Source organism: Penicillium crustosum, assembly GCF_028827405.1.
Source record: "Penicillium crustosum strain IBT 35664 chromosome Unknown utg000003l_segment0_segment0, whole genome shotgun sequence".
Taxonomy (NCBI): Eukaryota; Fungi; Ascomycota; class Eurotiomycetes; order Eurotiales; family Aspergillaceae; genus Penicillium; species Penicillium crustosum.
The window spans coordinates 3,667,397-3,690,647 of NW_026623124.1; the positions used below are offsets into that span (position 1 = coordinate 3,667,397).

At 46.6% G+C, this 23,251-nt stretch overlaps 8 protein-coding genes across 8 annotated transcripts; 4 read left to right on the top strand and 4 right to left on the bottom strand.

Moving 5' to 3' along the window:
• Positions 1-132: 132 nt before the first annotated feature.
• Positions 133-845, bottom strand: N7487_008467 (uncharacterized protein; the record flags this gene model as incomplete). Its single annotated transcript, XM_056876197.1, has 2 exons — positions 133-235; positions 289-845. The coding sequence occupies 2 exons, from the start codon at positions 843-845 to the stop codon at positions 133-135; spliced, it is 660 nt and encodes a 219-aa protein (XP_056728385.1).
• Positions 846-3,676: 2,831 nt separating this feature from the next.
• Positions 3,677-5,727, bottom strand: N7487_008468 (fungal specific transcription factor domain-containing protein; the record flags this gene model as incomplete). The annotated part of the gene is made up of 6 exons (XM_056876198.1): positions 3,677-4,058; positions 4,122-4,304; positions 4,364-4,971; positions 5,023-5,103; positions 5,156-5,469; positions 5,538-5,727. 6 exons carry the CDS (start codon positions 5,725-5,727, stop codon positions 3,677-3,679), a joined length of 1,758 nt encoding a protein of 585 aa, XP_056728386.1.
• A 1,066-nt stretch (positions 5,728-6,793) lies between these two features.
• N7487_008469 (3-hydroxyacyl-CoA dehydrogenase family protein) lies at positions 6,794-8,736 on the bottom strand (the record flags this gene model as incomplete). The annotated part of the gene is made up of 3 exons (XM_056876199.1): positions 6,794-7,890; positions 7,947-8,582; positions 8,643-8,736. The coding sequence occupies 3 exons, from the start codon at positions 8,734-8,736 to the stop codon at positions 6,794-6,796; spliced, it is 1,827 nt and encodes a 608-aa protein (XP_056728387.1).
• A 1,080-nt stretch (positions 8,737-9,816) lies between these two features.
• Positions 9,817-11,286, bottom strand: N7487_008470 (uncharacterized protein; the record flags this gene model as incomplete). Its single annotated transcript, XM_056876200.1, has 2 exons — positions 9,817-11,141; positions 11,202-11,286. The coding sequence occupies 2 exons, from the start codon at positions 11,284-11,286 to the stop codon at positions 9,817-9,819; spliced, it is 1,410 nt and encodes a 469-aa protein (XP_056728388.1).
• A 1,074-nt stretch (positions 11,287-12,360) lies between these two features.
• Positions 12,361-14,154, top strand: N7487_008471 (cytochrome P450; the record flags this gene model as incomplete). Its single annotated transcript, XM_056876201.1, has 3 exons — positions 12,361-12,493; positions 12,602-13,399; positions 13,460-14,154. 3 exons carry the CDS (start codon positions 12,361-12,363, stop codon positions 14,152-14,154), a joined length of 1,626 nt encoding a protein of 541 aa, XP_056728389.1.
• A 935-nt stretch (positions 14,155-15,089) lies between these two features.
• N7487_008472 (uncharacterized protein) lies at positions 15,090-16,006 on the top strand (the record flags this gene model as incomplete). The annotated part of the gene is made up of 2 exons (XM_056876202.1): positions 15,090-15,124; positions 15,187-16,006. 2 exons carry the CDS (start codon positions 15,090-15,092, stop codon positions 16,004-16,006), a joined length of 855 nt encoding a protein of 284 aa, XP_056728390.1.
• A 167-nt stretch (positions 16,007-16,173) lies between these two features.
• On the top strand, positions 16,174-17,172 carry N7487_008473 (uncharacterized protein). The gene is made up of 2 exons (XM_056876203.1): positions 16,174-16,749; positions 16,823-17,172. The coding sequence occupies exons 1-2, from the start codon at positions 16,327-16,329 to the stop codon at positions 16,862-16,864; spliced, it is 465 nt and encodes a 154-aa protein (XP_056728391.1). The 5' UTR covers positions 16,174-16,326; the 3' UTR covers positions 16,865-17,172.
• A 951-nt stretch (positions 17,173-18,123) lies between these two features.
• On the top strand, positions 18,124-22,982 carry N7487_008474 (uncharacterized protein; the record flags this gene model as incomplete). Its single annotated transcript, XM_056876204.1, has 3 exons — positions 18,124-18,643; positions 18,708-18,782; positions 18,838-22,982. The coding sequence occupies 3 exons, from the start codon at positions 18,124-18,126 to the stop codon at positions 22,980-22,982; spliced, it is 4,740 nt and encodes a 1,579-aa protein (XP_056728392.1).
• Positions 22,983-23,251: the final 269 nt, after the last annotated feature.

Consider the following 23,251-nt stretch of genomic DNA (forward strand, 5'->3'; position numbering starts at 1 on the left):
TTCGTCTTTGGAGGCGGCTTAGCCAAACGAAAAAGAGCATAGTACTTGTCATGCCACTTTTCGTTTGCATCAGTACGGCCTGCGCGTGAAAAACCCGAGAAATGCCTAATTGCCGTCAGCTTATAATATTCGCTACTCAATAACGGATAGAACGTACATATCCCCGGTTGCCTTATCGTAGATGATCTTCGACATGGTTGACATACGCGGTAGGTAACCATACTTCTTCAGCTTTCTGATTCCCATGTCAATCAAGAGCACGCTAGGCAGAGAGTTCGGTAAACTTACGGAAAGGCTTCACGAAATTTGTTCCGGATCGCTTGGCGTGACTTGAAATCTTGCTCCCAAAATTCTTCTGCGTTTAGGGGCTCTCCCGGGACTTTGTCCCAGACCACATAAGTGATGTAACCTCCCGGGACGATGCTTTCTTCGCTTTGCTTTCCCTCTTGGTAAGCAAGGAGGTCAGGGACAACATCGCATTCAAATTCTTTAAGCGCTTTCAAAGTTGTTAACTCAACATGTGGCTGTGGCTTGGCAGCCTGCTCTTGTCGAATCTGGCGGCTTTCATATTGAGTGCCAGCGACAGGAATTTGAAGATAAATCCGCATAAAGGCCTTCTTAGTGGGAGTTTCCTTCGGACAACAGAGAAACTTAGCAGCTGCAAACGGGAGTCCAAGGCCATCGTTAACGTCCTCCTGCGTCATCGGCTGAGATCGTTCAGAAAGCTTCGTCTCAATCACCCAGGTTTGGTGGGCTAGGTAGAGAGGCGGCTCGGGTGGTGGATCAAGAGTGACGTCTGTGCCTTCAAGGCCGCATACGAACTCTGCAGTTTCGAGATTTTTCATGGTGGCTTGATTAGATTTGTAACGATGGAAAAGATGCCTTGATGGCGAATAAAAGACTTGTAGAGCTGGTGCTTGGAGAGGAGTGAAGAAGGCGAGAGATGTTGATGGGAAGTGATCAGAGAAGTGCAAAGCGTGTTTGTCTTCCCGCCGTACCCAGGCCTACCGATTTTGCCACGGTACTATTGACATATTTAGTAGGAGTACGTACCAGTTGATGCTTTTTCCGCCTTCACATATACCTAAAAAGAGTGCAGTAAAATCATATAATTCAGACAGTAAAAAATCGTTATATCCGGGTAATCATTACATCAAGGTGCTATTAATGATTCTTCTCCTCCTTTCCCCCTCATAGTATTTTCTACAACAGGTTATGAAGCCCTCTCTCTACCCCTAAATCATCACCTGCCTATCTAAATTCATCATTTTCCATCAAGAATAGTACTTCTCAGCACTAGATCTTACTTGTACTGCAACTGGAACTCTGCTGAAAAATACAACCCTAGTGGGGACCTGGTAGATATGGGTACTGAGGCAACTGAGGAGTTTATTATTTTGACTGAGGAATCCCAGCCGGACCACTCTAAGAAAGCCTTTTGCAAAGACGGGGACTCGGACTCGTTTATTCTGGACAGACTTGGGGCTATAACTGGGTTGTTTTGGGGAGGTGTGGTGTATCAAAATCTTGACGTTGGGCTGGCATCGAGTATGTCCGATGGCCTTAGAGTCAAAGATTGGAGGTTCCGTCTCTATGGTTTTCTGCAATGATCGTCTGTACCTTGTACGACGTTGTTTTGCTCTTTGCTCGCTTGAAACCCAGGAATTCTTTTCATTTTTAGATAAATTCTCTATAGCTGTATATAATCGAAGCTCACGAGGCTGTATTAACCATTCCCAGTAGAAACCGCACAGCCATCATCTGTTTAGCGGTCTTAACTCCAGGGTGAACTCCAGTAACAGGGCTCAGAGGAACAATGACCCGGTAATAAAGTGCTTGTGTCCAACACGTTGCCATATCCAAGCACTTGAACTTGACCAAAGAACGACAAGATATCTAGCATAGAATAGAACAAATAGGTCGTTGTACTGTTTTTGGTCATCTGGACATCTTTGAAGATACCCATAGTACTAGCTGGGGCCAAACAGGCTGCGCTCTACTCTTGCACCAAAAGTGCCTTGAATACCTTGACCCTAGCTTGGGTCGAAGAGCCTCGAGAGAAAAGAATCACTGTTAATGTGGTCTCATCCGGTCCGCTCAAGCCGATTGGCTAGTGGAACAGTATGCCGAATATTTGACGACCCAACCTTGTTTTGTGTCCAATGCCTGCTTCGGCCTAATATATCATGAGGAGGGGCCGATTGAACCGAGTTCTAGTGCAAATAAAATGGAAAGTTTGCGGGAATGAGCGACCCTCCCCGGCCTTGCCGAAAATTCAGCACTCAGATCTAACCAGTGAGTGAACTTCATACACTGAACGACCTCTTGTCTTCTGTGGTGGGGTGGGCTCGGAGTGTGCCGGGATCTGCCCAGGTGAGGACATGCGATGCTCACATCTGCCTAGCAAGCTACAACGTTAGCCCTTCGAATATAATATTTACTTAGTAAATATGTTCTACTAGAAGCTACAATTGAACATAAATTAAAGAAAGAACAGGGTTCCAGACAGCAAAAGAAAGTCTCACCCAAAATATCTGATCAACTAAGTTGTAGTCTGCTTATCTATAGACTTTGCGGCTGAGAAAGCCTCGGGAGGACTCTATGTTATTATATACTGCACAATACTGAACGCTATGAAGTTGAGATCATACCCTAAGAAAGGCCGCAGAGAAAAAGAGATCACTAATTAGACTGCTATATTATTGAATGCTACAAATCCAATATGCAAAGCGCCACTGGGAACAAACCCGAATGGGCTTATTCGGGATACACCACTAACTAGAAGTTATTGATAGAATTAGACAGTTCCCTACTACCAACAACCAGCATTGATCTACCTTTTAATATTGAAGGTAATAGAGACGAAGATATCAGCTAACCCTCTCTTCTCCGGGGCTCCAGGGCTGGCAGGTACGCTGACCTAATAAGATACTGCGACTTGGAAAGAACCTTGGAATCTTCCAAGGTTGCCCGACTCTTTCCGGTTTCCTGAGTGTTTAATTGTTTCCCTGCCTTCACAACACCTCTCTCCACTGTCACCGCATATTCTTGTCCATCCCTTCATATTACGATCGAGAAGAAGGTATTTGCAACTTCCTATACCGAACTCGAGGTAAATTCTCGGCAGATTTGAGGACGTAGCACCCCCGCAACAAAAAGGAGAAGTGGAACAGTTTTGGGGCTAGCGTGGTGAGGGCGTTATCGTAGTGTATTTTATAAGCTCTGCCATCAGGGCACCCACCGGGTCTACTCACCGCGGCCTGTATACTATTAGTGATTAGTTTTCATTTAATTTCGAAAGAGTGTTTAACCGACCGTAGTTATGTTTGATGGCTGTACTATCTCTAAACTGCTCTATTTTATAACTTAGGGTTAACATTTTGGAAGAAGGGAAGGTAGAAGTCGGGGCCAAACCTCGGATAGTCGGATAAATTCGGTAAGAACAAGAACTTTCCGCCCAGCGAACAGTTTTATACTTAAGATCAACGCGAGGAAACTTACAGAAGGTTATTCCTACATCAACATATGCAATTGCTTCGTGCCAAATTAGCCCTTCAAAAAGCCTATAACGGCCTTGGACTATGACCTTTAATGTTACTGCTCAATCCAAACGCGCTGTTTTCCGAGAAAGGGGTGACTGGAATTTATAAAGCGTTGACAGCGATAAAAATTAATTTTACATATAGTTAGAATCAAAAGTGACGTTGAAAGAATCCCAAAAGTCAAGGAAAGATGTATCATCCAAAAGTGCGTTGAGGGCATCGTCGCTGACTGTGGGAAGTGTGGCTGATGATTCAGGGGGTTCCACGCGTGAAGTAGCTGGATCAGATATGTCTGTATTTCGCGGGCTTGACTCAATCAAGAAGTGGTGGCGGATTTTGTTTATAGCGACCAAGAAAACGCCTCGGTACAACGCAGCCGCTGAGTACGTATCCTGAAAGCTTTCCATGACCATCATGCATAGCTCTAAGTTGTTGAAACCTACACGGCGCATAAGAGCATCTGTAGATTTGCAATTATGTAGGTGGATATGCATAGCCGGTATTAACAGTGTAGGACTATGATCGGTTAGAAGGACTGTAGAGATACAACCGCCGACAATATGGATATGAAGAACTTACGTCATCGGGCCGGCAAAGGCGAGAAGCTTTTCTCGTACAAGGTCATTAAGAATAGAGTTGGATTGCAATGCTGCTGTGTCCAACTGGCTCCGTATGTCACTTTGCCATGACTCCACATGGGCAGGTGGAAGGTGTTCCGGGATCCTGGTGATATAAGGGGAGTAGAAAGTGATCAAAGCAGCTCTGTCACCGTAAGAAACAAACCAAATCACGTAGAAGAGATAAAAAAAAGTGGTACTCACTGATAATGCAGTTGTAAGTGGTATATATAAAAAGCTGCCAGACGACTTTGCTCATGTCCAGCTCTATCTGGTATCCGGAATTGCAAGAGCTCCGTTCTGAGGGAATCGAATTGTTGTATCGTCGGCCTTGCGCCCAAAGGCTTATAGCTAAGTGAGAGAATTTTACCTAAAAGCTTGCTCAATTTGAGCAGAACAATCCAATACTCAGCCAACTCAGGTAAGTCGTCGGGGATATAAGCGCTGGTGATTGACGATGGTAGTTCAGCGACGTCACCCAGCAAATCAGCGGCTGAAGGCATCGGTTGGTCGCAATCGTCAATATTTATTCTCATGGGTCGCCCTAACGTGAGACTCAACCAGCGGTCTCGGAAGAAGCAACTCCACCAGATACGGCGCCAGATAGGACGCAGGCGAGTAGGAAAGGCTGAATTGAGCTTGGCTGAATCCGGGTCTCGGTGTAAGCCCAAAACTTGACAGAGGCTGATCGCAATCCCTATCCAGTACCATGGTTGCGCATGGCCATCTTCTTTTGAGTGCCAGAATGCCATGAGGAGGGCCGATTGTGTGAGGACTACCCTGTCTGTCTCGCCGCCGTTATCGTACATGCACTAGAATTTCATTAATCGTTTGCCACAAAGCATATCGATTAAACCAATTACCTTCGCGCGAGAATACATAGCCTTTTTCATCTCCTTACGGGAGGAATAGCCTTCGAGCGACCAAATATCCTCACCAACAAACTATGAACAAAGATTAGATAAACGTAGCCAGTTGTATGAAGTATTGACCTACATTTGTTGCCGCAAAGAACATGCTCCATAGTAACAGTAAATTCCACTCGTTCGTTTGAACACCTTGATTGCAATTGAAGAATACTTTGACATCAACTATCGGGAGGATAGGGTGTATATGATAAAAATACGCGCGGAGAAGTTCGGTAAAGGTATTTTTCTGTGGCATGGTGAACACACCCTTATATTGAAGGAATTCACGATCCTGGGTAGATAGCGAAGCCGATATATTCGGTGAAAGCAAAATATGCCTTGGCACAGTCTGGTTTGGTTGTGTGAAGACATCGAGAATGGATGTATATCCTGGAGACTCGCCTGTTACGAAAATCAGTTTCACTAGTACCTAAATAGCAAAGCAAGAAGACGCTAAGTAGCTACGATACCAGTGTAGAAAGGGACCTGCCCAGTTTTGTTATCCTGCCCCAAGACCGTTGAGGATATCTCGACACCAGTAGACTCGGCTGCGTCGTCATGTCGCTCAGTGATAGAACAAAATGTTCTACCATCCCTAGGAGGGTCTAATAGATCTGTCTGAGGGGCCCGTGATACGACACCGGGAGCTTCTCGTTCCATAGGGGCAAAAGGATGCGATAGAAGTATACTGCTTGGCCCGGTACTTGGCTGGTTAGCCCGGACAGTCTCCCGAGAAGGACGAGCGGTAAGTGATCCAGTCTGTTGTTTTCTATATTATGGAATGAGTATCAACCCATATGGAGCAATTTTTCTGGTTTCGATCGTGCGTGCTAACCTTCGCCGCTGTCTCTCCCGGACGATGCATTCGGCTCTGTCTTGAGTACAGCCAGCGCACGGGATACCAGTGACAGAAACGCTGCAGCGCACTTTCCGTTCACGGCAGTTTTGGCACGCAACAGCCGATCGACGGTAGCGCTGTGGTGTCATTATCAAGGTGTTTTATAACCGAATTTTGTGCGAGCGTCAACGTTTCCTCGGGTAGCCGAGTATCCCGGGACGAGGTCACGTGGTGTGTTCCGCGGTAAATTATGCTGTACGCCACAGTGACGGCATTATTACACCCGATTTGATCGAACATTTGAATATTTTGAGAGAGCTAGCTACAAATAGCTAACTAACATCCCAAGCTACTGGCTCGACAACCCCAGACACCCAGCTCAACAATATCTGTAGAAATATACCTATAGTACTCTAATATTATATATATTACTGTCATTGACAGCGGGTTTTTGGCGGATTTTGGTTTCGGGCCGAAACCCAGCCCGCAGCCTTGGCGAGATTAGATTCTTCATTCCCCACTCAAATCGACACTGGTCTTATTATGTTGTACAGACTTTTCCTATAGGCTATCACAGTGCCACTCGATTCGAAATCTGAATCTCTATTCTGAATACCATGGTTTTACAGGCAAAGGCGACCTTTGAGCAACAACCAGCTTTGAATATCAGAAAAGGATAGTAGGCAATCTGGTTGTCCTATGAGACTAAAGAAAAACACAGCTTCTTAGTGCCTCATGACAAGGTAAAGGATACGCGGGAGTGTATGGTTTAGAAACTGTATAATATATAAAACAACTTAATGTACATAACTTGTCAACCCAATCTCTATAGTCACAATTTAGGGAAACAACGCTTGCAATAGCGGCTGACAATTAGAAAAACGTCATTTATAGGAGGAGACCGATTCCGGTGAAAGCACGAGTCTCATCAGAGTAGATGACCTTCTTCTTCTTGCCCTGTAGGTCGCATTGGTAGATGCTGCCTCCGAGATCAGTCATGTAAATGTGACCGTTCTTAGTATCGAGTTTCAAGCCAATTGCCTCGTGCAAATGCTTGGTGAGAATCTCATGCTTCTGCGAAGAAGTCTCTGCCAAAAGACCAGACCCAGTCAGCTGAGCCCGGTTCAATGTGTTGCCGAAGGGAAGCTCGCCGCGGTCAGTCCAGTAAAGCTGAAGAGTGTCTTCCCTCAACTCAAGATCAACTGGCTCTGGGAGACCCGCCACAACACACTGGATATCGTCTCTTGTCTTGGCAGACCGGCCACTAGGCATCTCAATATTGGCAGTAAATATACGGCCCTGACCACCCTTGGAGACTCCCTTCTGCGTCCAAAAGAACTTGCCCAGCTTGGGGGACACAGTGATGCCGACACACCACTTAGAATGTTCTGGGACTTCCTGGGAATATCCAGGTCCACGGTTATCTATTAACAAGTCCAGGGAAGAACCGTCATAGTTACACCGGAAAACACGGAGACCTTCGCGGTCGCAGAAGTAAATCTTCTTATGTTCCGCCACAACAACAAGTTGCTTGGGAGTGTTCACCACACCAGAAGGAACAATTTGGTGAACGTCGGTTCCATCGGTCTTGGCAGAGTAGACGGAACCATCATCCTTCCCTGGAATACCCATAGTGGTCCAGAACATCTGATCACTCTCATAGTCGATATCAATGCCGTCCGGATAATTCTGCTTAGAAACCAGGACCTGCTTGAGCTTTCCGTCCAAAGTAACCTCAAGAATTTCACCCTGGGTGGGACCAGGCGTATCAGAAGCAAGGCCAATATCGAGGACAACAATGCGGGGTCCATGAGGAGTGGCTGTAGTATCGACGGGAGAGTAAAGACCTCCATTGGCACACTTGTTACCTAGCTTGCCGTGGTCTAGATACTCCTTTTTCAAGAAGTCAACGGTATGTTCGGAAGACAGGCCGCGCTCGTGAATGTAGTGACCCTCGATAAATGAAACGGTATCAAGGCCGACATCTAACCCCCCAAATTTTAGCTCTTGATTGTAGTGTGACGAATTGGGCTGTACTCACTGTCCATCATCTTGCAAGGGAGGCTGCGACCCTTGACAAACATCTCCTCCCACATAGCGTCAATTTCTTCCGGAACAGAGACTCCCTCTGAGAGAATAGTCAAGGTTTCACGCTTAACAGCAGCCCAAAGACGGTTGAAGATGAAGCCGGTAGACTCCTTCCTGGCAACATATGGCGAAGTTGCCCCCTCCTTAGTTCGTTCGACCAAGAAGGGGAAAATTGCGGGATCCGTAAAGCCATCGGTCATAAGTTCAACAATCATGCAGGCTGGGGGCATGTAATAATGCATGTTCAGAATCTGAGACTTTCTAGCCGCGGAGACCTTCTCAAGCATTTCGGAGGATTTATAAGAAGAAGAGTTGGACGCCAAGATACAGTCCGTAGGAGACAATGCGTCAAGCTCAGCAAAGGTATCGATCTTCAACTGGATCTTCTCTGGAACAGCTTCGATAACGAGCCAAGCATTTTCGACAACAGACTTCATATCTTCAAATGCCTCGGCCTTGCCAGGAGAAATTCCGGTCTTCTCAGCGTACGAGGCAACATTCTCCTCGACGTAGGTAACACAGTCGACACGTTGTTGGGGGCTGGGATCACGAATTCGTACATTATATCCGGCAGAGGCCCAGATGCAGGCTATGGACAGCAATTAGATTTCCACTTCAAAGCACCCGAGAAGGAATGGGACTACTATACCAATTCTACGACCAAGCACACCCGCACCAAGGATGGCAACAGGTCGGTTGGCGTAGTCTGTTGGCGGTTGCCAAGAGACAGTAAGAACAGTCATTTTCTAGAAACTGAATAGAGAAGGTTTATTGTGTTGGATTGGTTGTTTAGTGTTGGAGTCTGATTGAACTCCAGATGAGTGTGCACATTGAATAATATGGCCGAAGCGACAAGTTTAGTTATATACTAAAAGCTCCATGTCCCCCATTTCCACCATCCGGGCAATAAGTTCGGAAGGACGACTTGTAAGCGAGGAAGAATCGGCTTCGGCTAGGAATACATAGATGCCGAGAGACCCGTGGCGTGGCCCCGGCCCGGGAAGATCTTTCATGTTCTGGTGGAAATAAAGTTATTACCGAAGTTCTCCACATGCTGATCCACCATGAACCCTAACTGTTGCCCCTTAACGTCGGGCCGACGGGAATTTTCAGCTAATATCAGAGTTCCTATTGGCCACTGCGCATTAGCCAATGGTGATTGACATCTTCAAGTCAGCTAATATACACTTGCTCATTTGTTACTGTGCTAGCTTCCAATTAAGTACTATGCATGGGCTAGACCCTTCTATTTAGAGATTGGCTAGTTTGTTGGAACGTTTGACTTTTCAAAACATATCATACAACGGGGTGACTAGTGGTAAATAAATCGTTGCATCCCAAGTTGCTCACCAGGCTTGAATGCCTTGGATATCCCTGACTTTGAATATCTGAAGTGTACCTGTATCGTACTGTGAAGTAGTTAAATTATCGTGAGTCTCGAAGAGAGACGTACCCAACGCCGAATAGGTGCAGCATGTTTGGTCGATCTACAACCATCAGACTACTACTAGGATAATCTCTATTTCCAGAATCCATCTTCTTGCAACCCAGCACCTCGGTTGGGGCCTCAAAGCTGATATACTAAGCAGGCCAGGACTTTCTAACTATTTATTTTAAATTCCCTCGCACATACACATTAAATCTAGGGGAGTTGGGGTCCATTTGAGAAAATGTAAATCTTCTAATTGTTCACGAAAAAGAAATATTAAAATACAAAAAGCGAAGTATATAATACAGATATTTGAAGGATCAAGTGTAGACAAAAAATGGTAACATAGAGAAACAATGATAAAGTTTCACGGAGGGAGGAAACATAAATGAGTCTAAAAGAGGAACATTTGATCCGTCATCTTCGTAATGGATCCAGGGGCCTGGAAACCCATGGAGACCAAAGCATTCTGGGCAGCCTTGACCATACCAGGAGGTCCACAGAGCATAACTTTGGTGTCTGGAGAAGGTGCCGGGAGTTTGGCAGTCATAACAGCCTGGGTGACGAAGCCCTTGCCGTAGGCCCAGTTCTGCGGCGGCTTGTCGAGCATATACCAAAGCTTGAAGTTCTTAGGATAATTATTCGCAAATGCCTCGAGTTCCTTTCGCAGAAGAATGTCCTCTTCGCTGCGGTTGGCGAGGATTAGACTAACCTCCGTTGTGTCGGTTTCATCTTGGCAAATAGCGCGAATAAGCTGGTACATAGGCGTGATTCCAGTACCGCCAGCAACCATTCCAATCTTTTTGCAGAGGCCTTTCTTATACTTCATTGCACCCTTAGGCCCGCGGAAGAGAGTCTTATCGCCGACCTTCAGATTGGCGAGATACTTTCCAGTTAGGAGGCCGTCGGGGTAACACTTGATAACCAACTCCAGCCTACCCAGGTCTGTATTATTGGAGGTTGGGGTGTAGGATCGGGCGACGTCTTTTCCTTCGATATTGGCTTTGATAGCACAATGCTGACCGATTGGAATGCCAACGACATCAGTTTGGTTCGGCAGCTGGTACACAAAGCGGAAGACATTCGGGGAAAGCTGCTCTTTCTTGACCAGGGGAAGGGCCTGGTATTCCTTAGGCTGTAGGAAACCGCGGGCAAGTCCAGGATCCGCCTTCACCACAGGCTGGCTCTTCAAATGCGAAGGGTATTTGGTAAATCCAGACTCAATCTGAGTGAATTTTGAAAGCTTAGCTGCAATAACGGCACCAATAGTGACACAGAGAGAGGTAGCAGCAGTAAACCCGGTGAGGAATCCTCCTTGTGGCAGGGCAAAAGTCGGGGTGGATCGTAGCAAGCCCGCAGAGGGCAAATGAAGCTTTGATACCAGATTTGGGAGCTTGAAATTGTGCAGGGAGGCAACGTAGAGCGCCGCGCCACCAGCAATAGAGCCGATAACTAAGGTCACAGAGCCAGCGGAAGAACCCGACTCTGTAGTGTTCTCCTTCTTCGGTGTAGTTGCCTGGATGAGGCGGACAACCTTTTTGGGGGCTTTGACCTCTTGGGCATCCTTAACTGTGCCAATCAAAAAAGTCTTCAGAATCTCATCCGCATCTTCTGAATGGCCGACTTCGTCATACGCTTCGGACGCATCGGCTCCAGCAACATCATAAAGGACATCCGCACCACCAGGGTGATCTCGCACATATTTAGTAAGGTCGTAGACTAGAACATTAATTGTTAGATATTAACATTCTAACACAGATATTGACTGGCATATATTACCTTTTCCGTGAATTATGACCCATAGGTCAGTTCTGTCTTTGTGGGAAGCGACATCGTCCACACTGAACACCTTTTCGGCTGCCATTGATGAAATTCAATGACCTTTTCTTTCTGGGGGCGGCAAGGTCGTCTTGTTGGAAGAGAGAGGTTGAGGCAAACGGTTCTTTGATTTAGAAACGATCAGACTGGAAAGCTAATAACTGTAGATGGTTTCTCGACTCTTATCAAAAAAAGAATTGAAACAAAATCGATGACCAACTGATATAAATATATGGAGTAGGACCTAGCTTTCTTCGCTCAATTTATCGACCATGCTCCGAGGATATACTGCCTCTTTGATCCCGAGTGATCCCGGCCCGGAGAGAAGAACATTGGACTATGAGAGCCGAAGTAAAAAAAAACAATGACACGTAGGGCGGCCAATAAGAAGTCTTACCGAGTAGCGAGGTAAAAAGGGAACCCAACCCTCATTTAGAACTAGGTAGATAGGCATGATTTATGCAATGCTTCAAGATGGATATTATTCATTTATTTTAACAAATCAATAAACTAATCAAAAGCCAAGCAAATTGTTTAATATCTAATGATTATTATAAAGAAGATCATGATGTTATATCAGTTGCCTGGTTCGTAAGGCATCAACATGGGGCAGATTGAGTAAAAAACTAGATAGTTCTTTCCCTCTTTTTCCTCTTCTCTCTCTCCTATTCACTTCGTTGCTGATAGAATGCTACACAGTAGTTTTAACATAGAGGTATTCTTCAGCAGTCATGGCATAACACATTATCAAACAGTCAAAAAGTACAAAATTTAGGTGACGGACCGAGGTGAATTCGCTCAAGCCGATTGGCTGGTGGAACGGTATGCCGAATATTTGACAACCTAACCTTGTTTTGTGTCCAATGCCTGCTTCGGCTTAATATATCATGAGGAGGGACCGATTGAACCGAGTTCTAGTGCGAATTAAATGGAAAGCTTCCGGGAATGAGCGACCCTCCCGGCCTTGCCGAAAATTCGGCACTCGGATCTAACCAGTGAGGGAACTTGTAGGAAGGTATTCCTCCCGTCATTGAAGGTGTATATATAAAACAGAAACCGCGCAAGGTTATACCTATACAAGCCAAATATTCAAAGTTGATTTCACAAACGGCAAACCGTTATGCCTTCACAAAGGTTTTACCTCCTCGGCAATCCAGTCACGTCCGCAGTAGAAGTCGAGATCGAGTCGAGCACTGACCTCGAAGGACTCAAACACTTGATTGCTGCGCACTTCGCTATTGTCGAGCCAAATGGTAAGCAATGACAGGCAGCATTTGCCATCACACCACTTCCAACTACACACTCTCTAACACATAAGTAGGAATTGCATTCCAGTTTGAACATGCCGACCCCCCCCGAAGTTCAAGATATCATTTCTGCTCAGGGATTAGTGGCTATCACCATTGATGGCCGCGCTGTCCGCGATCCCGACGGCCCCAAAGGTTTGCCTATCGTAGGCAACTTCTTCGAGATCTACCCTGATCACCTTGGCAATCACCAACGTCTTTTTGAGCGATTCGGTCCGGTTATACAGACAAATAGCTTGGGTCGCGTGACCTACCACACCAATAACCCGGACATCGCAGCCATTGCCTTCGCCGAATCCGATTTTTTCACTAAAGAGATCAACAAAGCCCACCCTCTTTATGCCCTGAAGAACTCATCTGCAGGCATCTTCCTAGGTGATACCGATTCTCCTGAATGGAGAGTGGCTCACAAATTCCTACCTCCCGCGTTAGGTCCTAAGGCAGTTCGCCACTACGCACCTACTATGCAAAAGACCGTCGAAGATGCCTGCAAAGTCTTTGATAAGCTGGATGAGCAGGGCGAAGCCTGGAATGTCTACCAATATATGCTGAAACTCGGCTCTCAGGCCGTCGGCAAGCTCACCCTTGGCTTGGACTTCGAGCACTTTACTTCGCCTGACGCACCTGTTCACGATATGGTGCATCTAATTGCCGAGATGCTCTCTTTAAATAAGAAGGTCACTTCTAAGGGTGATTGGTACAGCAGTCTGCCCTTTGGTGATCCTAAGCGCCTGAAGGATATTAAGAGCCGCATTGAGGGTATGGTCGAGGAGTCTATCCAGAATGCTGCTAGAGGTGGTGAAGATGATCTTCCTCTACAAGATGCCGCCTTACAAGCATCAAACATGGTTGGTTAGTATTTCTATATTTCTTGATGCTTTATTATTGATAACTAACAATACCTTAATCCAGACTATGCCATTCGTGCCACTGATAACAAGGGCGAGAAACTGCCAAAGGAAAGTCTCGTCTGGGCCCTTGTCGTTGCCACTGCCGCGGGCTTTACCACAACGAGCTCCCTGCTTTCGTGGCTCATCTATGGCTTGGTTACGTATCCGGGCATGCAGGAGAGACTTCTCCAGGAGCTGATTGACAATGATTTCAACGACGAGACCGAGCTCACAGCCGATTTCACTGAACGTCTGCTTTTCCAAGACAAGTATATTAAGGAGATGCAACGCAGACACAACCCATCTTTCCAACCTGGCCGTACCGCAAAGACCGACCTTGTCCTTCCTGGGGGTTACAAACTTCCTAAGGATGCAGTTATCATCCCTGCTATTCACCACATTCACAACAATCCTGATATCTGGGACAACCCCTACAAGTTCAACCCCGACCGCTGGGACACCCCGGAAGTGAAGAATAGGCACAAGGCCTCCTACGTACCATTCGGTGCCGGTGCACGCATGTGCATCGGCTTCAACTTTGCACTTCAGGAGATCAAGGTCTTCCTCCCAAAGCTGATCTACAACTACAAATTTGTTCGCGAGGGTGACGGACCTATTGAATACGATCCGATGTTCCAGCTCATCCGCCCGAACAATTTGTATGTCCGTGCTCAGAAACGTGTCAAATGGCCCCCTAAGTCTGAAGCTGTTGTTTGAAGGCTGTCTTAGATGTCGTGTTAGTTTCCATGGGCTGTATCTTCATCGTTATTCTGTTTCATTATCTAGAACTTTGTATTATATTTTTGTTGGAATCTCATATTTATTTTCATTTCAGCTCGAAAACAGATGTGGCCTGTGTTGTAGACCTGTTCTTTCCCCGATTTGCGTGCTAGTGGACGATAGTATAGCCGTATTTATAGACATCCCGGGTGTAGAGCATCACTTCTAGCAGGACATAGCCAGACTCCGACCAGCCTATGATTTCCGAGGATTTATCTGCCCATGTGCCATAGGCATTGGGATTATAGGTTGCAGTCAGCGTCCAAGCAGATGTCAGAAGCGCTGTAAGGATGAGGATGAATTATATACAAGCAAAACCGTTAATACAGGAGATAACATCAAGGTGAGAATAGGGGTGAGAACTCCTTTGGGCCTGTGCACTGCCCGCACAGGCCGTTCTGCTAGGCTACAGTGATATATGATTGGATCTGGGCTGTTGGGTTTGGCCAAAAGACACCGCGAATACGAAGTACAAAGCTGCACAGCACATTTCACCCCAAACAACTGAGATAAGGAGTGGAAGTTTTCGATAAACTGCTATTGGATCGCACGCTATAACCACATCGCTTAAAATAGCAGACTTTGCTGGGACTTGATCCGGCCCCCAAAGGTTCAAAATTGCCACAGAACCTAAACATTTATTAGGATGTCAAACCTCTGAAAACACTAATACCTATGGGAAAAGCTTAGGTCCTTCCCATTAATCGGGCCCCACACATCATACTTTGCGGCTCTGTGGTAAGGGCTATCTGTTATTTACGACTTTCAACCTTGAGAAAGTCCTGTTATATAAATGCTTGCCATTTCCCTGTGAACTTCCGGTGCATCGGACATTTCAAAGCCCCCTGTAACACCTTCAACTTCTGGGAACAATGTCTAGCGCTGTTGGCGAGCAGATCATCCCTGGGTAAAGCTACCCCACATCACTGCCCAGTCCATCAGGACAAGCTAATCTAACTATGCTTCTAGAGGCGACCCAGATCATTCTTCAACCCCATCGGAGCCCAGATGCGTTGAGTACTATGACATATCGCAGCCAGACCGCCCTTCTGTCGCCTTTACCAATTTTTGTCTACCATTTGTCTCCTCGGCGCCGCGGCTATCCTTACAGATCAATCAATGTACCGATTGGAACAAGGGCTCTGCATGGCCAATCTTCAACATCTGGCGTCCAGGATTTTTCGGCACCTCTCTTACACAACTGGGGCCCGACCCTGTCAAGCTGAGAAATAAGACCGACTTCGTTGTGACAGCATACGAAGATGACATGGAGGCTTTGAAAACAAAGGACACAAATGCTACTTTATTTACTACAAAAGGCTTAGTAGCCGGTGTTGATGTTGACGCCCCTCCTTGGTATGGGTGTAAAGTGTGCAACTCCCACCGGGGATATGTGTTCTTGCCAAACGGCGAGCGCTGGCACTGGGTTGAAATCGACGGCGAACGTTATAAATTCAAGCGTCAAGATGATCGCCGATCTCAAGATGTACGATTGAAAACGTTAGATTGGGAGTTCCAGAATAGCTGGACACCTTCCAAGGACCTCCCGGCAGACCTACCATTTGCTGTAAATCAAGATGCTCGAGTCTGTCGAGTCAGCGAATCTAGCTCATTCGCCGAACCCGGTATAGCTGGAAGTCCCGTTGCCGTGATGAATCATGATGGCTTTATCTTCTTTGACGGAGTGGGGCCGAAGATGGCTGATATTCAGACGGAGGATAATCGTGCTTTGATTCTTATATCCGGGCTTGCAATTGCGAAGTATGAAGGGTGGTTGGCAGAAAGATGAACATTTTTAGTGCTTGATTGAGAAACTACAATGCAAGAATCTCACCACCTGGGACAACAATTCACACTCGATGTTCATACCTGAGGCATCAATTATATGCAAACGTTGCAAAGTTTTCAGGGGACTTTTTCAAGGTCACGTGTACCCCATCTGGAATTTCTTAACCCATTGATCCTCCACCTTATCTCGTGTCACCGCTGGGTTTATTGCCATTTCTAAATCCTCGACCTTTACGACTCTCGCGCCTTTCACAACTGATCCCGTCCCGGTGATCCGCCTCTTCTTCCCGACTCTCCGCCCATCCACCTCATTCACACATCATGGATCACACGCGCGATCCCTGTCCCTGGGTTGCCCTGAGCGACTTCGGCGGTGCCTTCGCCATGGGTGCTATTGGTGGTGCTGTTTGGCACGGTGTTAAGGGATTCCGCAACAGTCCGTACGGAGAGCGCCGGATAGGTGCGCTCACAGCAATCAAAGCACGCGCGCCCGTTCTCGGTGGCAACTTCGGCTGCTGGGGAGGTCTCTTCAGTATTTACGACTGTTCAATTAAGGGTATTCGCAAGAAGGAAGATCCCTATAATGCTATCATTGCTGGTTTCTTTACTGGTGGCTCCCTCGCTATCCGTGGTGGTTATAAGGCCGCCCGAAACTCCGCTATTATGTGTGCCGTCTTCCTCGCTGTCATTGAGGGTGTCGGTATTGGATTCCAGCGCATGATGGCCGATAACACAAAGCTCGAGGTATGTTGAATTCATCACCTCCAAGTTGATCCTTATGCAATTAGACGCGATTGCTAACTATGAAAATTATTAGCTTCCTCCCCTTCCTCCGTCGGAACAGAAGGCCCTCGCTTGAATTCCCTCCTCGGTCCATATCCTCCTTCGATCACCGTCAATATATCCTCCCTTCTATCACTGTCTTCATAACAACATCTTCACATCAAGTCTCTCTTCTCAGGCGTTCGGTTGATGTCATTATTCCTAAACAACATAGCACCGAGGCTGCCGTTTTGTTCCTACTTTCCGCCCTCGCTTTTAATGCCGCCTCTTACGGCCTGTGTCGAAGCATTGTACATTAAATACGGCGATTCATCTTCATAGCTGGTTCTAAGACCAGTGTATGTCTTTTCGTGGCCGCTTGGCTAAACCACAAAATTTATGATGACATCTTTTTTCTTCTTCTTTCAGCATTTATGAAATACACAAAAAAATATGCTTATACCACAGTATACTGCTAATAGCTCTTGGAATGAACAGAGTTCACATGCAGCAATCCAAGTCTATCGTCTGACCCCCCTCGCACAGCTCCCAATAACAACGATGTAGATCGGGATACCGGCTGTATATAGCCTATAAACCCACTCGTGGTATGTACGATTGTGCTCTAATGCTGATATGACGGGGCTCTTCTCCAACTCATCAAAGTCGGCCCCTTGTAGTACTTCAATATTGCAATCGAATTTGAAATATCCAGTGCCATATTCAGCGACCAAGTGGGCAACAATACTTATACATCTGCTAACGCATTAACTAGCAGATGCTGGGAATCCAGCTAATACCGGCATTTATCAACAACACGTCTGCTTTTATCGTAGGAAAGACCTCATTACGCAACCGAGAAGTGGCACTACCTAGTTATTTACTCCCTCCCCAGGTATTTCCCTCTCGTTTTTCCCAATGACCAACTTCAAGCGCTAGTTGATGCACAAGGGGGAAAGTACAGGCGGATCATAATAGAGAATGATCGGTATATAAGGGAGAAGATAGTAGTGAAGCAGAAGAGAAGCTACTTTGTACAAGAGGAAGAGTCAGGCGTGTTTTGCGTGGAAGTTCTGGCTGTGGTAAAGTACATGAGAGATTTGTTCTGTACCTCGCCATCTCACCTCCACTCTAGAACTCTGTAGCCGTTCCAGGAGTTACATCTTGGACTCTGGGTGTACATATTTGATAGTTATATGGTGCCAGCCTTGCTTATATAAATAGCCACTAGTTCGGGGCTGAGAACGATGTCCCAAGGTTGCCCCTCCTGGGGTCAGCCCCACAGCTACCCGAGCAGATCCAAGGACCTTTCTATCGCAACTTTGAAAGTACAACGCATAACTAGGTATTTCCTCTATGGAGCCCGTCAGCTTTGCTGTCGGAATTATAGGGCTTGCAGGTCTCTTTAGTACTTGCTTGGAGGCCGTTGAAAGATTCGATTCGTGGAAAGACTACGATTCCGAGTTTCGTTCTCTTGTCGCCCAATTCAAAGCCCAAAAGCTTCGACTCGCGAAATGGGGTGTGGCCGTGGGCCTAGAAGATGACGAACTCTCATATGTACACAACGCTCTTCTTGATGACCCAAAGATTGAGTCGATGGTTAAAGAGATCCTCTTGGCAATCGATGCTGTTTGCCGTGATGAGGATAAGGCGTTTTTGACACCGATGCTGGGAAAAGACGAAAACTCCACCAAAGACCAACTATTCCATCGCCATGCTCCTCGCGAATCCAAACGTCAGAAACTTGGATGGGTTTTCAGAACCAGAGCTAAGCGAGTCACGCAAGTCGATAATTTCTCTAAATTGGTGGAAAGTCTTCATAACTTGATACCAATCGAGGATCCAAAGGAACAGATCGGAAGAAGACCCACTGGTGGTAAGTGTTCATTTGCCACTGTCTTGAATGTTTTGAAAGCTTATGAACTTTGCTTTTCCCCTAGACAGAGTGTCGGAGGCAGATGGATGGCGAAATGAGCTCGAAAATCTGGTAAAGCGCATGGAGACTCAGATGGAAGGTTGTCCCACACCATTTTCCGTTGATATTCTTTAGCTCATTCTTGATGATTTTAGATGAATATAGACGAGATCTACACGCATGGCTTCTCGGCCCTAGCTCTTCAAACGACCTGTACGAGATATTTTCTGAGAGGAAAATCAAAGGCACTTGCGAGTGGGTTTTGGACCGGCCATGGTTCCTTAACTGGAACTCACCAGACTTCCCAACTGGATGTGCTAAGATTCTCTGGATCAATGGTCATGCGGGGTTTGGGAAGTCAGTCATATGTGCGAGAGTTATTGACCATATTTCTTCCAGTTCGAAGGACCCAGTCGCTCATTTCTTCTTTTCATCCGACTTTGAAAGCAGAAGGGACCCATTTATCGCAATTAGGTCATGGCTATCCCAATTGTTACGCCACCCTGTCGTCTTTTCTTTAGCCCGCGAGAGATTGGCAGCGCAACAAGGACAGAGAGCAACGCGTGGCGATGCACTCAAGCTCCTACGTGAGGTTGCCATAAAGATACCCCGGTGCACATTTGTCCTGGACGGCCTCGATGAATGTAGATGGGTTGAACAGGACTATAACTCCAACCGTGGGGCTTCGGTTGTTGACTTTCTGGAGACATTGAGACAAGCAGTCGCTGGTACATCTACTCGACTTTTGGTTGTTAGTCGTGATGAGCCAGAAATCCGGGCTTGTCTTGTGAACGAGTCCAATACCAATGATGCTATTGTCATCCAGCACAGCATCACACCCGAGGACGTCCGACCAGATCTTGATATTTTCGCTCGCTCCATAGTGAACAAAAAGTTATCAACAATGACAGAAACGACAAAGGAAGACATTTCTCAAAAACTGGCTGAGTGTTGTAACGGACAGTTTCTCTGGGTCCAGATGCAGGAAGGCCAGCTGCGCGACTGGCAAAGTCCAAAACAACTCGAAAAGGCGATCAATTCCACTCCTCCTGGTCTTGATAAGACCTACGACCGAGAGTGGATGGGGATCTCACATCTCTCTGAACATAATCGAGAAAGAAGTATAGCTTTACTACGATGGGCCGCGTTTGCCCTTCGGCCGCTTTCAGTGTGTGAGATGGCTGGAGCCTTGTTGATCAGCGCAGATTGTGATGAGGTCAGATTCGAAGAGGTGCCGGGAAGAATTAACGAGAATTACATCAGAACAGAAATGTTGGAACTTTGTGGGTCATTGATTGATATTCGAAGTCCTGAGGGAGAATGTGATCCCGGGTCGAGAACTGTACATTTGGCACATTTCACTGTCAAGGAATACTTGCTATGCAACCTTCCAGTACAAGGGAGACTATTACAACTCAACTCGAGCTTGAAATTTTCGACAGAAGGAATGGAGAACACTTTGGCTGCCAGGATGTGTCTTTGCTACGTGGACTGCGAAGAAGTTTGGCAAGAGACCTCTGAGGACGGGGGAGCTCAGGTCCTTGGCTCTTTCCGGGATTATGCTGCCGGATCATGGTATCAGCACGCCTCTTTCGGAAATATACGTGACTCGGAGCTGGTGAAATCTGTGAACCAGCTTTTTGATATCGAAAATCCAAACTGGGCCTCGTGGAAAGGGTGGTTCGACCTGAATGATGTGTCACAAAAGATAGGGTGTTTCGACAGCGACGAGGACCCAGATCCACCAACCTCTGACGACAAACAGGAGATAGTGTCTTCGAAGAGCGGAGATGATCCAGACTTATCTACATCTAAAGACGGACAAACCATCCAAATCACCTCCATGAGCCCTTTGTACTATGCGACATGGCTTGGTCTAATTGATACTATGGACCTTCTCCTACAAAGCGAAAAATGCTCAATCGACGAGCAAGGAAAATTTGGATGGACCCCGTTATCAGCAGCTTGTGAAAGAGGACACCTGGATGCTGTCAAGAAACTCTTAGACAATGACGCGGACCTTGAGATAGCCGGTGATAATGAGCACACACCTCTTCACACTGCCGCGTGTAGTGGGCATGTCAAAGTAGTAAAGCTACTTCTTGAGAAGGGCGCCAAAATTCAAAACGGATCTGATGGGTCGAAAACGCCACTTTATTGTGCCTGTTTAAACGGTCATAATCAGGTAGCCCAAATGCTCCTTCAATGGGAACCTGAACTGATTAACACGCACAAAGAATGGATACCTCTGCTTGCTGCATCCCAAGGTGGGTTTCTAGATATTGTCCAGCTCCTTATCCAGAGAGGAGCAGATATTGGCGCCTCTGATAGCTGTGGAGAAACACCTCTCTATATTGCATGCGAAAATGGTCGCATTGAGGTTGTGCGCCTATTGCTTGACAAAGGTGCAGATGTTCACCATCACAACCAATTCGGGTGGACGCCAGTAAATACCGCCTCTGATGAAGGATTCTCAGACATCGTTCTCCTCCTTGTCGAGCGAGGGGCAGATATTAATTTCCCGAATCAGGCTGGCGAGGCACCTCTCTATAGTGCTTCCTGGGAAGGTCATATTGAGGTTGTACGCCTATTGCTTGAGAAAGGGGCAGACACAGAAGTCCAAAACGAGTCTGGGGAAACGTCTCTCTATGTTGCTTGCTACAATGGTCATCTTGATATTGTGCGCCTATTGCTTGACAAAGGTGCAGATGTTCACCATTTGAACCACGAAGACTGGACGGCGGTACATATCGCCTCACATAAGGGGTTTTTAGACATTGTTCTACTTCTAATCGATAGAGCGGCAGATATTAACGCCCAGAGTAAGTTTGGAGAGACGGCCCTCCTTCGCGCTTGCTCCAACGGTCATATTGAAGTTGTCAAAAGTCTCATTGCAAAGGGTGCAGACTTTGAAATTTCGAATCAATATGGCTTAAACCCGCTGAACGTTGCCTCCGAGAAAGGCTTTTTAGATGTCATTACTCTGCTACTCGAGGAGGGAGCATCAATTGAAAATGCGGTCGATAATGGCAAGAGAGCCCTACATATGGCTGCATGGAATGGCCATCTGGCCATTACCAATAAGTTGCTTGAGAATGGGGCAAACATTGCTAGCGTGACAAAAGATGGGCGCACGCCTTTACATTTTGCATCATGCAATAACTCATTGGACGTTGTTAATCTCTTGCTTGAGAAAGGCGCGGATATCAAAGGTAGGACTGTGGATGGGCGCACACCTTTACATTTTGCATCATACAACAACTTATTGGACGTTGTTAATCTCTTGCTTGAGAAAGGCGCGGATATCAAAGGTGTGACTGTGGATGGTCTAACGCCTTTACATTTTGCATCATGCAATAACTCATTGGACGTTGTTAATCTCCTGCTTGAGAAAGGCGCGGATATCAGAGGTGTGACCGAGAATGATCCCACGCCTCTACATTTTGCATCATATAATACCTCACTAGAAGTTGTTAATCTCTTGATTGATAAAGGAGCGGATATTGAAAGCGTGGACATGCGTATGGGGACTCCGCTACATATAGCTTCAGTTTCTGGGAACCTGGACGTTGTTAATCTGCTGCTAGAAAGGGGCGCGGCCATCGAGAGCGGGAATTTTGATGATAGAACGCTCTTGCGCTATGTGTCACCACATGGCCAGCTGGAAGTCATCAACAATTTCCTTCATTCTGAAAAGCTCGGGATTGACATTCGGGTTGAAAAAGGCCGCACTCCAATCTTCTATGCTGTCGCACAAGGCCCCAGCAAAATGGTTAAACTTCTTCTTCTGCGTCTTCATGCAAATACAAAGGACCGGTATAGCGCGATGCGACTATTAGCCGCTGCGAGAAACGGTTATGAAGAGGCCATCGAACAGCTGATCACACTAGCAGGGAGGCAGTCAAACTTGGATGGACTTGGTCGAGACTTGATCTGGTGGGCGATAGGGATTGGGCGTGGTCGGATCCTTGGTCTGATACACCAGTGGTGCTACACACAAAGCTTTGGTGCTCGAACCCCACAAGCTAGCGACGACAAGCTTTGGTCCTTGGTGAATTTGGATCTGGGGCGGATTTGCGATGTGTGCACTCGGCCGATGCTGATTAATACTTCATATCGCCGATGTGAAGGTTGCAACAATTTCAACATTTGCATGGATTGTATGGGAGTCAAAGTTAATTGCTTGGATACTGTTCATGAATGGTCCTCTTGTGAGCCTGATTGGTTGGGGGAGGATGGGAAGGATCGGAGAAACGACAGGAACGACGACACGAGAGATGGGAATGGGGATAGCAACTGAGGCATTCACTCAAATCGTATAATACTATGCTTGAACTTTTTAGGTAAACATTTCAAAGAGACAGGTATGGGAGGTTCTCGAAATCCTAGGTTACAACCCTCTCCGGCTAGAACTCTGTTCATGTAGCCAAATCCATCACCAGTCTCCATCACCACGACCAGGCTTAGGCACCTACGCAAACCAAGACTCATCGCATAGAAATAAATGCAAATTAACTAAAGGCTTGGGCAATGAGCAGTGATGTTGTTTAGACGCAGTTCGTCCTCCCA

What these genes read in the sequence shown, in the direction of transcription:
- N7487_008473 (XM_056876203.1), top strand. Translation starts at nt 16,327, where the DNA reads ATGGATCACACGCGCGATCCCTGTCCCTGGGTTGCCCTGAGCGACTTC. An exon ending in CCGATAACACAAAGCTCGAG is followed by an intron (nt 16,750 to 16,822) that starts GTATGTTGAATT and finishes GAAAATTATTAG; the next exon opens with CTTCCTCCCCTTCCTCCGTC.